Source organism: Balaenoptera ricei, chromosome 14, assembly GCF_028023285.1.
Source record: "Balaenoptera ricei isolate mBalRic1 chromosome 14, mBalRic1.hap2, whole genome shotgun sequence".
In the NCBI taxonomy this organism is placed as follows: Eukaryota; Metazoa; Chordata; class Mammalia; order Artiodactyla; family Balaenopteridae; genus Balaenoptera; species Balaenoptera ricei.
This window is the reverse complement of record NC_082652.1, coordinates 21,876,563-21,889,721: the sequence shown is the minus strand read 5'-3', so window position 1 is coordinate 21,889,721 and position 13,159 is coordinate 21,876,563. Positions and strand designations below refer to the sequence as shown.

General features: G+C 47.9%; 1 protein-coding gene across 7 annotated transcripts in view; it reads right to left on the bottom strand.

The window, feature by feature from the left end:
• Positions 1-12,041, bottom strand: part of ASCC2 (activating signal cointegrator 1 complex subunit 2) — a 39,054-nt gene extending 27,013 nt beyond the window's left edge. For 2 of the 7 annotated variants that reach the window (XM_059894835.1, XM_059894839.1), the window contains exons 1-5: positions 11,933-12,041; positions 7,856-7,954; positions 1,736-1,894; positions 1,200-1,370; positions 111-240 (exon numbers count right to left, since the gene is read on the bottom strand). In XM_059894835.1, the coding sequence (XP_059750818.1) occupies positions 111-240; positions 1,200-1,370; positions 1,736-1,894; positions 7,856-7,936 (541 nt within the window). In that variant the 5' untranslated portion in view covers positions 7,937-7,954; positions 11,933-12,041. Of the gene's footprint in view, positions 1-110; positions 241-1,199; positions 1,371-1,735; positions 1,895-7,855; positions 7,955-9,896; positions 9,935-11,932 lie in introns of all 7 variants that reach the window. The other 5 variants (XM_059894840.1, XM_059894841.1, XM_059894836.1 and 2 more) reach the window with 4 other exon arrangements.
• Positions 12,042-13,159: the final 1,118 nt, after the last annotated feature.

Below are 13,159 nucleotides of genomic sequence, written 5' to 3'. Positions count from 1 at the left end.
TGCTGCTGCTCTGAATCCCCCTGTGCTCATCCGGGCGCCCGCCTTTGGAATGTGGGGGCCATCTCCGTGCCCCCCCACCCTGCCGCCCCCAGGCCACAGGCCCTACTCACCTATCATCTTCTGCAGCAGCGGGGAGTTGCCTTTTCCAAAGAGCACGCAGAGGTCCAGGATCTTTGGGATGTCAAACAGGAAGTTGTTGTAGAGGATTTCTCCAAAAGCAGAGGGGGAAATGAAGTGATCCTAAGGAACAGTGCAGAAAGGATGAGAGACTTTCCAAAAACACGTGCATTGCAGGGTAATAGCAAGCTCACAAGAAACAACCTTCAGGTCCATCAGCAGGGGCCTGGCTAACAGAAGAAGCTCTGTCCACACCACGGATATGTCTGAGCCTCGTGGACTGACCTGGAGCAGTGGTCACACTTCATCTTAATGTAAACAGAAGCAACAGCTCACTATAAAACCATCAGGAATCATTCTAAAATATTTATGTGTAAATCACCATGATGTCTGGGATTGTTTAAAATACTCCAAGAAAAACAAAAAACTCAGGGGGAGGGAGCAAACAAGATGTTGATACCTGTTGAACCCAGGTAATGGGTACGTGGGAGTCATTATACTTTTGTGTATATTTGAAAATTTCCATGCTAACAAGTTAAAAAAACAAAAAAGCAAGATACTATTTTTAAAATAAATATGTGCGCACACACACACATTGAAAGGAAAAAAGTTTCCTGAAGGAACATGCACCCTGACAGTGGTCATTTTGAGGGGAGGGAATTTTGTGGATGACTTTCATTATCTACAAAATATTTTTGTTATGTTTGAGTTGTTTAGAGACAGCATTATTATTTTTAAAATCGGGGGAAAAAAAGTAAAGGTTTTTAAAAAGCACATACGAGTTCCTCTAAAAACTCAGAATCAATGTTTTCGCCCTCTGACGCACAAGGAGGGCACAGTCACGCGCCACCTGGCACAGGGCCCTTGGCTCCCCATCGATGAAAACATTGGGTGTAACGCAGGCGACCCAGTGACTGAGAGGATAAGGGAGGTGGCACAGATTTCTTCCCCAATGGTGGGAATAAAAGCAGAGGGGAGACAGAGGAAACATGATACTTCCAGAGCCTTCCTTCCCAGGGGTGAGAGCCTGGCACAGAGGTGTCAGGTGGCGGTGGTGACCTGTCACGGGATCCGCGGCTTACTTTGGATTCCTTGTGAGTGGACATGCGAAGGAAGGTGAGAAAAACACTTCGGTGGAGGCGCTTCTCCATGTCAACGACCTCAGGGGCCGGGGCCACCCACTCGTCGAACTTTCGGGGGACATAGTGCAGGTAGGAGTCCAGGCACTTCTGCAGAGTCTCGTCGAAGACAACCTAAGCCAGGCGACAGAGGACAGCAAGGGCTCGTCACTGAGGCCCAAGGGCGTGTGGGTAGACTGTGTAGGGCTCACGGCCCATCAGCCCTGGACTGTGGCAAACACTCCAACCCCAAGGGACCGAAGAGGTATAAATGAGCCGAGGGCTAAACACGAGTTTCTAAAAATGACGTGTTGGAAGGCGTTGTGTAAACATCATTACGACTGTGATACAGGTCAGAGCAATCCAAACCACAATTTGCTGTTAAGGATCCAGTGTAAGAAGTAGAGAAAAAAAGCATCTCCTGGGAGAGAAAAACAACAGCACCCAACCAATGGCATGTCATGTGCTTTGTCTTAGCGTGAATTTTGATAGAATGTTACCTGGCACCAGAATTTATCGTGAGGCAGGGCCAGGAGCCAGTCGAGGTCATTGGCTACGAAGGTGGCGCGTTCCAGGTACTCCTCCACTAGGGCGGGAATGTTGTCTTTAGGGGGCGGTTTGTATAACACAAAATACCGGTCTGCCTTCTGCTCGGGGTGCTACGGATCCAAAAACCACGTGTTAACGTGGCAGAGGTTAGTCAGTGAGGGCCCATTTGCCAACCCACAGCAATGACAACACTGGGCTGTTCCCAACCGGTGACTCTCAAGCATAAAGAACTGAGTGTCTCTGACAAAGGGGGCTTGGTTGCAGCCAGGGAACACCAGGCGGGCATTAAATACCATGTTTTTTGGAGAATATTTAATGACATGGGGAAAGGTTAAGGGAAGAAAAAGCAGGACACAAACCTCTCTATTTTATATAACCAGTTTGGGGAGTAAAAAAAAAGTACACATATTTAACACATTCACACACTGGTACAGATTTTTTTTAAAAGTGTGTGGGGGGGTGGCAACCCCCCAAAGCTAACAGTGGCTATCTCTAGTGGAAGGGATTATGACTTGACTATATTCTCCCATTAAAAAAACGAACATGTATTATTTTTTAAATTATTTTTTAAAATCATACAAGTGAGGCATGAGCATCTTTTCTTTCAAAAACTCACAATAGTACAGAAAGGTGAGTCGCCTGGCCCATACCCCCAGCCCCTGTGTCAACCCAGAGGTAACCCCTCACCATTCCCTGAGCATCCTCACAGACCTTTTCTAAGTATTTACATTAAAATGTGCCCATATGAGGCATTTGTTTGGGCCCATTTTCATCTCTCTGACACAAACAGTATCATACTGTACATATCACTGTGCTATACCCTTTGTATAATCAGAAAAAAACCTCAGTAATTTTTTTTTCAAAGATGCTAATCAGGTAATTGCAGGTCTCAGCTTAGCATCACAAGCTCTCCCTTCCAACCCTTACCTTGCCATGAACAAATCTTACTTTGTTCACCATAAAGAAGAGAAGATGAGCTCAGTTTTCTCTTCTGACTACATAAGGGCTGCTTTCTCTGGGGGGGAGGTGATAACAGGAAGAAGGCTGGGCTGCGTCTCAGCTATTATCAACCACAATCCACCCACTTCCAGGTCTGTCAATCCAGGGGGGGAACAGGAGAACCACAGCTGATTGGTCAGTCTCCTCGAGAACCACCTACACCTCCCAACTGCCTAACGCAAGTTTGCAAACTGGGGTCTTTGAGTCCCACAGAATTCCTTGGGGGTCACCTGCCAGGTGGGTATTCAGGACCCGTCCCATTTAAATCAGAATTTATACAAAAGGAATCCTGCTGCCTGAAACAAGTTCAAAACTACTCTCTAGGCCCTAATTTCATCTCCTGGGTTTTCGAGTTCCCCTCCTGCCTTTGTCTGTTGACATCTCACCTCTTAGGTCACTTCTCAGGCCAGGCTACTCACCCCACTCGCCCAGCAGACACACACATACACACACCCCTGAGAGTCTACCTCCCTACAGTCCTACACATTTACTGGCACCCTGCTGGGCACATGAAGAAAGGCATCCGCGTGCTTCCAGAGCCCACTCTGCAGAGGGGAAGATGCACATCTAAGCTATCAAATGAGCACAACACAGACAGCTCAAACCCGGCAGAGGGACTGTGAGATTAACTGCACCTGGAGGATGAGGGGCCGCTTCCCAGGGTCGGCAGCATCTGAGCTGGCCCTTGGAGGATGAGAAGGATTTTTAGGTGGAAAACACAGTATTTTTATGGAGGCATAAAAATGGGCCATTTAAAAAAAAAAAAGGGGGCACAGATTGCACCAGGCGGTGGGAGATGGATTTGGAGGGAGAGATGCTAGAAGGATAATAAAAGCCATCACTCACGAAGGACCTGCCCTGTGTCGGCTGCTGAGTAGGCCTGTCCCCGAGCCCATTTCTTTTTTACCTACAACAACTATTTCAAAGGGAGACAGTATTCTCCCCATTTTACAGAGGAGGAAACCAAGACTCAGTCAGATTCAGGAACTTTGCCAAGGTCACAGGGCTAAGGAAGCAATTGAGGCAGTATTTGAACCAAATCTGACACTGCAGACCTACTAAATGACCTAAGGTACCACGTGTCACCCTGGTCTCACTGCTCATCCATCTCATCCCAGCTCTGACCTCACCTCCTCCAGGAAGTCTCCCAAGTCCCACTCTGACTAGGTTAGGGGTTTCACCCGGGCTCCCCAACACCTGCACTCTGTGCTTCCCCGACTGTAGCACTTGTTAAATTGTATCAGAAGTGCTTGCAGATCTGTGGTTGCTGTGGAAGGGGACAGAGGAAGGGATAGATTATAGGAGGGGCACCAGGACACTTTCGGGAGTAGTAGAAATGTTCATTATCTTTTTTTTTCTGGCCACACCACACAGCATGTGGAACTTCCCCGACCAGGGGTACCAGGGATCGAACCCATGCCCCCTGAAGTGGAAGTGCAGAGTCTTAACCACTGGACCACCATGGAAGTCCAGAAATGTTCATTATCTTGATTATGGTGATGGTTTCATGGGTGTATGCAGATGTCAAAACCAATCAAATCGTATACTTTAAATAAATACATGCAGTTTATTGTCCTCCAATGATACCTCAATAAAGTGATATAAAAGGGAGGGCCTGCCTTCTCCTTCTCCCCCACTACCCTGCAGGTCTCTGGAGGGAGTCTAAGTCTTGCTCACCACAGCAGTCCCAACCCCTAGAACAGTGCCTGGCATCGAGCAGACTCTCCATATACATTTGCTGATTGAACAAAGGAATGCATGGAGGTAATGAAGGACCAGATCCTGCCAGGGTCTCTGAAGAACCTTCAATGCCACGCTCAAGAGTAGGGGCCATGGGGCTTCCCTGGTGGCGCAGTGGTTAAGAATTCGCCTGCCAATGCAGGGGACACTGGTTCGAGCCCTGGTCTGGGAAGATCCCACATGCCGCGGAGCAACTGGGCCCTTGAGCCACAATTACTGAGCCTGCGCGTCTGAAGCCTGTGCTCCGTAACATGAGAGGCCACGATAGTGAGAGGCCCGCGCACTGTGATGAAGAGTGGCCCCCGCTTGCCACAACTAGAGAAAGCCCTCACACAGAAACAAAGACACAACACAGCCATAAATAAATAAATTAATTAATTAAAAAAAAAATCCCATGACCATCTCAATAGACAATAGAAAAAGCATTTGACAAAATTCAACATCCATTCATGATAAAAACTCTACTTAAAATTAAAAAAAAAAAAAAAAAAAAAGAGTAGGGGCCATTGGGGACTTCCCTGGCGGTCCAGTGGTTAAGACTCCATGCTCCCAATGCAGGGGGCATGGGTTCGATCCCTGGTCAGGGAACTAAGATCCCACATGCCGCATGGTGCAGCCGAAAAAGAAAAAAAAAAAAAAAAAAGAGTAGGGGGCATGGAAGATTCCAGGGCAAGGAGCAGCAGGCTCCAACTGTATCTTCCACTCTTCAGGCCTGGCTTAGGTCCCACTTGCTCCATGAAGCTTTCTGAACATTCTCTGCCCATCAAACTTCTGCTCTGTTTATCTTGATAAGAAACTGTTTTGGACTGTTCTCCAAATGCTCCACTTATATGAGTCTTGTCTTTCTCAAGAGCTCATTCACCCACTTTGGCCCAAGACTTGATTTCTTTTGGATCTTCAATAGTAAGTATGTGCATCTGCATGGTAACTACTCAATAAACATTAGCTTCAGCTATCACTCTGCAGAGGCAGCATGATGGCTGTCCCTTTGCTGGAGATCTTCTTCTGCCAAGTTGGGACTAAAGAGACAAATACAGGGTGGGTACATCTCTGAGGACAATCTTTCAAGAGCTGCTGGTGGCCTGCAGCACAGCCAAAAGACTGCTCCTCAATCAAGCAGCTGTCTTCCTTAGCTCGTCTCTCTTCCCACCCTATACCCCATTCATAATGCTGCTGTCACCGTCACAGCTGTCATCACCGTCTTCATTGAGTGCTCACTATGTCCTAGGTTCAGTGCTAATTCACAGGCATCTCATTTAATCCTCACAACCACCCCCGCAAGGCTGGTTCTACTGTTACCCTTTTTTGGATCCTGAGGCTTAGAGATGTTAAGTAACTTGCCCAAAGTCACAGGGCCAAGTCTGTGTGACATTAAACACAAAGCCGGGCTCCTTAACTCTGCTTCCACCCCAGGTGGTTGGTGTAGGAGTTAGGCTCTCAGGAGTCCAGGCCAATAGACTCAGGTCCTCCTGCCAGGTCCACCCTCCTCCCATTGCTCTGCCCGGCTAGTGCTTATTCACCCTTCAATACCCAGTTCAGGATCCCCCTCTTTCTGGAAGGAGTCCCTGGCAGTGTGTGCTCTCCCACCACCCTAAGACCTCCCCGTACCCATACACCCCGCTGGTCTGGATCAGCAGCCTGGACTTCCTTCCATCAAATCCTGATCATGCTGCAGAGAACTACCAGTCTGCTTTCTCCCCTCAAGGGCAGGAACCACCTCTTTTCTCTTTGTAGCTCCAGTGCCTGTCACAAAGCGTGGCTAGGGTCCTTGACTCATTTACTGAATGTCTCCTGAGAGCTACTACGTGCCTGGCACTGGAAAACCAGAACAAAGGGAAGGGCCCGGTCCCTGCTCCCACGGAGCCCACAGTCTAGCAGCCCAGGTGTCCAGTACACGGGGAAGGACTGAGGTGGGAAATCAGACCCAAGGAACCTGTCTCCACCGGCGCCATCCAACAGAACCTCTGCAGTGACAGAACTGCTCTAGACCTGGTCCGTGCTGGCCAATACAGTAGGCTCTCACCACATGGGACTATTTTAACTTAAATGAACTAAAACTAAATTAAAAATCCAGTTCCTCAGTTGAACTAGCCACAATTTCAAGAGCTCAAGCACCACACGTGGTGAACAGCTAACATATTGGACAGAACAGTTCTCGATTTTCTGATCAATAACCCCCTTACATAAAAAGATTAGGAATACAAGGATATACTGTACAACACAGGGACACAGCCAACATTTTATAATAACTATAAATGGAATATAACTTTTAAAATTGTGAATCACTATGTTATACACCTGAAACATATGATGTTGGACATCGACTCTACTTCGATTAAAAAAAAAGTTATAAAAAAGAAACAAGAGGCTTTATAGCAGAAAGGTTAAGGGTATGGGCTCTGGGGGCAGCCTAGCTGTGTTCCCATCCTGGCTCCCCTAATTTTCCAGTTTTATGACCCTGAACTTTTAGTTTCCTCATCTGTAAAATGGGGACAACCAAAATGCCTACTCAGAGGGCTGTGGTTTGGCTTACATGCCAGGTGAAAGGTTTGGCCCAGAGCGAGTGCTCTATAAATATTAAGTACTATTATTAGAGAGTAGTTAGGAAATAATAGGAAGCCATCCAGAAAGCAGGAAATAAAACACCAAGCTCTTGTTTCCCACAATTTTACTCAAGCTCCCAGAAAATACTTCCTCCCACCTTGTTCAAGTAAGCTCATATTCTTGGGAAAACAGCAAGGGGGTATGGGAACTCCAGTCCCTGCGTCTGTCTCCTTCTCCAGCACCCTGGCACCTCTCTGCGGCTCTAATCTCTCCCCGCAGCTGGTAATCGGCATGCTCACAGCCTCCTTAATTTTCAGTCTCACAAGCGCTGCCAGGTCTGTGTGTGGCGCTTCTCAGCCCGTTCAGAACTGACCTCTGAAATCAGTGTGCCCCGCCAAAGTGGACAGCAGCTGGGACAGCTCTGAAAAAGGCCCATCCGAAACCTGAGCACCTCCCACATCGTCCAATCCCCAGACCCAGCTTTGGGCCAGCCCCTCCGCTAGGCCAGCTCAGGCTGAGTCAGAACTGCCATCAGACTTTGATTCAAAATGAAATGCTTTGCGGGCAAGGTGTGGGGTGGTGACATGGAAAATACCACTCAAATTCAAGCTGCTCGGAAAGGAAATTTCTACACTGGGCCTGGAAGGACCTAATAGCGTCCCGACTACTGAATTACAGACTGTGGCCCTTGGGTCATTCTAGAACAGATAAAGAAGGAATTTACTTTGTGCTTCTGAAATTGCAAGAATGATAATATCAGGCTGAACGGCCTCAAGGCACCGGCTCACCAGCGCTGGTGAAGTCCTCAGCTTCCCTGTCTTCAGGTCCTTGTGGGTGATCTGGAGTTGGTCCAGGGGCAGAGCTGGCATTGTGCTGCATTGACCCTCCTGAAAGGAATATGGATGGGAAGAAGACAGCAGACACAGAGGCTCCTGGGGGCAGGGGCCTGCTTTGGGGCTGATCCCAGAGCCAGGAGAGAAGCTTCAACCTCTGGCCTCAAAGGCTTCAAAGGCCTGGTTCCTGTACCTACTAATCTAGACCAAAGTGACTTTTTTGCCTAAAGCAGCAGTTATCAGCTGAGGAGGAAAACACTCCCCAGGTGACTCCTGATATATTCCCACCCAATTTGAGAAGTACTGGTTAAAAGTACCTAGATTATCTTTATTATGGCTCCAGGTCCGTGCCCTCCTTGGCCTGTGAACTCTGTGAAGACAGTACCTGGGCTCTCCTTCTCTTGCTACCTTTCCTGTGACAAGCATAGGCCTGATACAGAGGTGGCTTCATCAAATATTTCATGAACAACTGAATATGAGGATACTTTTCTTACCACTCTAACCAGATTTTAAGTCTTTTGGGGGTTGGAGCCATGGGCCTTTCTTCACTTGCAGAGGGAGTTAAGAGTTTACAACCTTTCTAGTCTTCAAGGAAGAAGGACATGGATAAACAGGAGGACGAGGGAGGTCAACACAATTCACAGAAAACTGCCAGAGCGAGCTCCTTTCTAGAGAGGCACAAACTGGCCTCAGAGTCAGTGAGCAGCAGACACCACGTCTCCTGTCTTCCCATCCAATGCTCTTTTCTCAATACAACTTGGCCTGACCTGCGGAAGGACATGCGTATTGGCTGAATCATGGCACAGAAGTGACTCAGGCCTCAGACATGCCACAAAAGGCCAGCACAGTCTCAATGACGACATGAAGACATATCAAGGCTGGGATGAGGAAATCATCACCTCCTGAAACCTCACAGAGGAGCTGAGGGGCACGGTCAGCCATGAGTTACTGGAGTCCCAGATCTCAGATATTAGGCCTGGCCCTGGTGTTATGAAGACAGACTGATAAAGCAGGGTCTCTGCCCTGGGGGAGCTTCTGATCCAATAATAATAATGACAATAGCAGCAGCGGAAACATGCTTCTCATGTGCTGGTGCTCTTCTCAGTGCTTTTCTCAGCATGAACTCGCTTTATACACCTTAAGTTGCTTTACATGTATGAATGCTGGTAACAACTCTAAGGTTGGTACTATTATTACCTTCATTTTATCAATGAGGTAACAGAGGCTTGGAGAAGATAAGAAACTTGCCCTAGGTCTCAGAGTTAGTGGCTGGTGAAGCAGGCTGGCTCTTAACCATTCGCTGTACTGAGTCTAGTGCACTTGAGCTGGTGGAGGCTGTGGCTGTCGGAGAAGCATTTCTAGAGGAGTGCCTGAAGGCTCAGGAGAGCCTGAGTTGAGTCTTGAGAGTGGAGACTGGCCAGGGAAGAAGGGTGTCCCAGGCAGAGGAAACGGCAGGAGCAAAGGTAAGGAGGTAGGAAGCAGCTTGGTATACAAGGAACCTTGGTTCAGGGGCTGCTTTAAAGACTGTGAAGATATCCATCTTCACATGGGATGCAAAGAGAGAGGTCCAGTCTGTCTAGTCCTCGAGGCTTGTTCCAGCTCTAGGATCTCAGTGGATAGTGGATCAGGCACATGGTCCCCGTGTCTGAGCTTTCATCTTTCACCTTTGCAAAATGTAGATAACACCATCTGTTGTATATCATTACTTCTAATCAGTTACTATCTTACTAGCCTTTTGCAATAACCCAGATAAGAACGACAAGGATTATTATGCTCAGATGTCCAAAGAGGGGCCCTGATTTGCTCAGGTAAATACATGAGTGGCCAAGTTGAAACCGAAGCCCAGCTCTTATGCCTGGGCACCTGGGTCTCTTGTGCTGAATATGCTAAAAATACTTCTTTCCTAACCCCTCGGCGATGCTGGGAGGGCAGCTAGAAACATCAGTGGTCGGCTCACCAGTGCAGAAGTCACAAGCCCAGTCCTTTCCATACTCACCTTCCAAAGACAGTAATGGGAGTGTCCAGTGTGGGGACCTAGGGTGGGGAAAGAGTCATAAGGAGGAGGCGGCTCTCCACCCTTATAATTCTAGGCCCCATAGTTCAGGCCTAGACAGGTAGAGACAGCACCTGCTTTTGGAAGAAATCTACTCCTACAAGCCAGTGCCTGTAAGGGTAGTTCAGACCCAGGCTGGTGTGATGGTTGAAAGAGAAGTTTATAGTTCTACAGCCTGGGTTCAAATCCTGGCTCCATCCTACCCATGTTGAGACCTTGAGACAGTTCCTTAACTCCTCTAAGCCTTGATTTCCTCATCTGTAAAATTGGGATGATAACAGTACATAATCTCATAAGCTCTCAGGGTTGACATGAGAAGTAACCAGTACTAAGTCATCAGGATAGTACTTGGCACATAATAAGCACTCAGTAAAGTTCACTTGTTGTTATTATTCAAGTCCCAATCATAAGCAGAGCGCTTTGGGCTTCCTCAGTTACTCGACAAACACTAACTGAATACATTCTGGGTCCTGGGCATGTAAATGACTATCATTCCGTGTTGTTAGAGCTGTAACTGGAAATTTCCAGAACAAGCACAGCAGAGAAAGGAAGGATGTCACAAAGAAGATGACTTACAACCTGGCTGTTGAAGGATAGGAGGAAAAGATGAAAAGGAAGGACATTCCAAGCAAAGAGCAAGCATGAGTAAAGGCTCAGAGCCTGTGGCTTTGAAGGAAGAGGGAGACATTTGGGATGGCTGAAAACAGAGGTCAGAGAGGGGGTGACAGAAGTGGAGAGAAGAGGTTGGATAGGAAAGATGGAGCCATTTTAAAAAGAGCCTCAAATGCTATGCTGAAGATTTTGGCCTTTCATTTGAAGGCAATGAGGCGTCATTTAAGTAGAGGAGAGACACCATCAGAAAGAGAAGATAATAACCTGGTGCAGGAGAGGCCTTCTATGAACCACTGGAGGGCAAAAACTGTGTTAATTAACTGTGTTAATAGGCCATTCAAAGAGTTTTTGAGTACCTACTATGTGCCAGGCACTGAAGCCTGCCTGGAGAATCCTAAGGTGGGCAAGTAACAGACCTGATTCTGCCCTTCATAGAGTTTACAGTCTTGATGGTTAAGACAGATATGAACCAGACAGCCATACAAACAAGTAAAACTCAACATCGTGAGTATGCTATGCAGGTAAGGCCCTTGGGACTATGACAGCATTTAACAGAGAGAACTAACTTGAGGGAGAGAGGATGTGAAGGAAGTTTTGAGTTTTCATCTCAAGTATGAGTAGAAATTAACTAGGCAACGACTGGACTCTAAGTTCCAAAAGGATAAGGACAATGATCATGATGATATCTGTGCCCCACCAATGCACCCTCAGTGCCAAGCAGGGCAGTAGATGCCAAAAATTAGGAAAGGGCCCCATATTGACCAATTTCAATAAGTCCTGGGAGCATCCCCAGGGATACTACTGCCTCAGTTTCTGTCTTCACCCTTCTGGTCTCAATTCAATATTACTCTTCTCAGAGATCTTACCAGACTGCCCTATCTAAAGTATTCACTCCCCTAGTTACTGTCATATTTTTAATTACCTAGCGCATTTATTTGTCGTTGACTGTCTCCGCCCATTAGACTGTAAGCTCCATGAGGGCGGGAGCCTTGTCTGTCTTGCTCTGTTTGTATCCCCAGTGCCTAGATCTGTGCCCGGCACATAGAAGGCGCTGGACATATATTTGTTGAACGAATTAATGAACGCTGAGGAAACTGAAGCTCGAGGTGAAGTGGGAGGATCGTGACTCGTCCAAGGCCAAGGTCACTCTCGGGCCGATCCTCCAATCCGAGACTCTAAGTTCTGGCGGCCTAATTGGGCGGGGGGCGGTGGAGGGGTAGGAGGAACGGGGCGACTCGCGGCCCCTGGGGCAGCGTAACCCTTAGCCCTGCCGTGTGGGCAGGGAGGCCCGAGGCCGCGTAAGGCACGGCTGCGGCCCTTCCCAGGCCCGATGCCCCACATCTGGCAGGGCCCAGCCACGCACTCACCTCGACGGCTCCCCTGCCGGCGCTGTACCGCCGCCGCCACAGCCGCCGCGGTCCACGATGACAGCTCCCACAGCGCCGGCACTTCCGGGGTCAAACTGAGATTCCGCAGGCGCAGACAGGAAGCCTCGGCCTGGCCCCGCCCCCGAAGCCAACTACCGCCGGGAAGCCGGGCCCGGGGCCACGCCCCCAGCCGCAAGACTCTGCCCCCATAAGGAACAGCCTGGCTGTAGTCACGCCCACTGTCCCCCCTTTGCTCCGTTCTTGCTTTTGCAGAGCGAATGGAAGGTGGGTGGAGAGCAGGTATGGTTCCACCTCTTGGTAAAAACAAGTATGGTACCTGGGTTCTTTAGGATCCCAGGCCTGCACCTCCTTCCTTAACCTACTCAGTCATAATCTCAAGTCCAGGAGGAATTCTGCAGCTGAATACTGCAAGCTGTGTCAGAACACTGAATGCTTCCCTTTATTGGCATCATTTTTTTCAGGCAAACTGAACATCCAACGATATGGAAGGGACAGAAAAAAAAGTGCCAGTAACTCCATGTTTTTTTCTTCTGGCATCACATCCATTGGGCACATAGGAAATATAATTTGTATCTTGGTGGTTGGTTGGAAGAAAATAATGTGTGGCAGCCTTTGGTACAGAGAAAGCTTAAAATAGGACTTCCGGCAAAAGGGTATGGATTGGTTTCATCATTCCTGATGGGTATTAATATCACTGAAGTTTTAGAGCTAAATAACATGACTATAAAAAGAAAAACATCCAATAAGACACCTGACTTCTCTAAACATGTCTCAGTTTCCTCATCTGTCAAAAGGGGTCATTGATACCCACTTCATCATCATTAGGAGACAATGAGATAACACAGACAATAGCAAGCACATAGTAGGTGCTCAAAAAATTGAGTGGAGAGAAAGGAAGGAAGAAAGAAGAGGAGGAAGGGAGGAAGGAAGGAAGGAGACTCCCTATCAATTGGAGTGTTAACCCTTATATTTATTTCATCTTTGTTTTCTCTTCTTTGCCTGGAAAGATTAATGAGGAATGTGAGCTTCCAAAGGAGGCATCCTTGTCTGAGCTATCATATGTCCAACTGAAATGAAATTAAAAAGCCACTATAGGGACTTCCCTGGTAGTCCAGTGGTTAAAAATCTGCCTTCCAATGCAGGGGTCGTGGGTTCAATCCCTGGTTGGGGTACCAGGGATCCCACATGCTGCGCAGCAACTAAGCC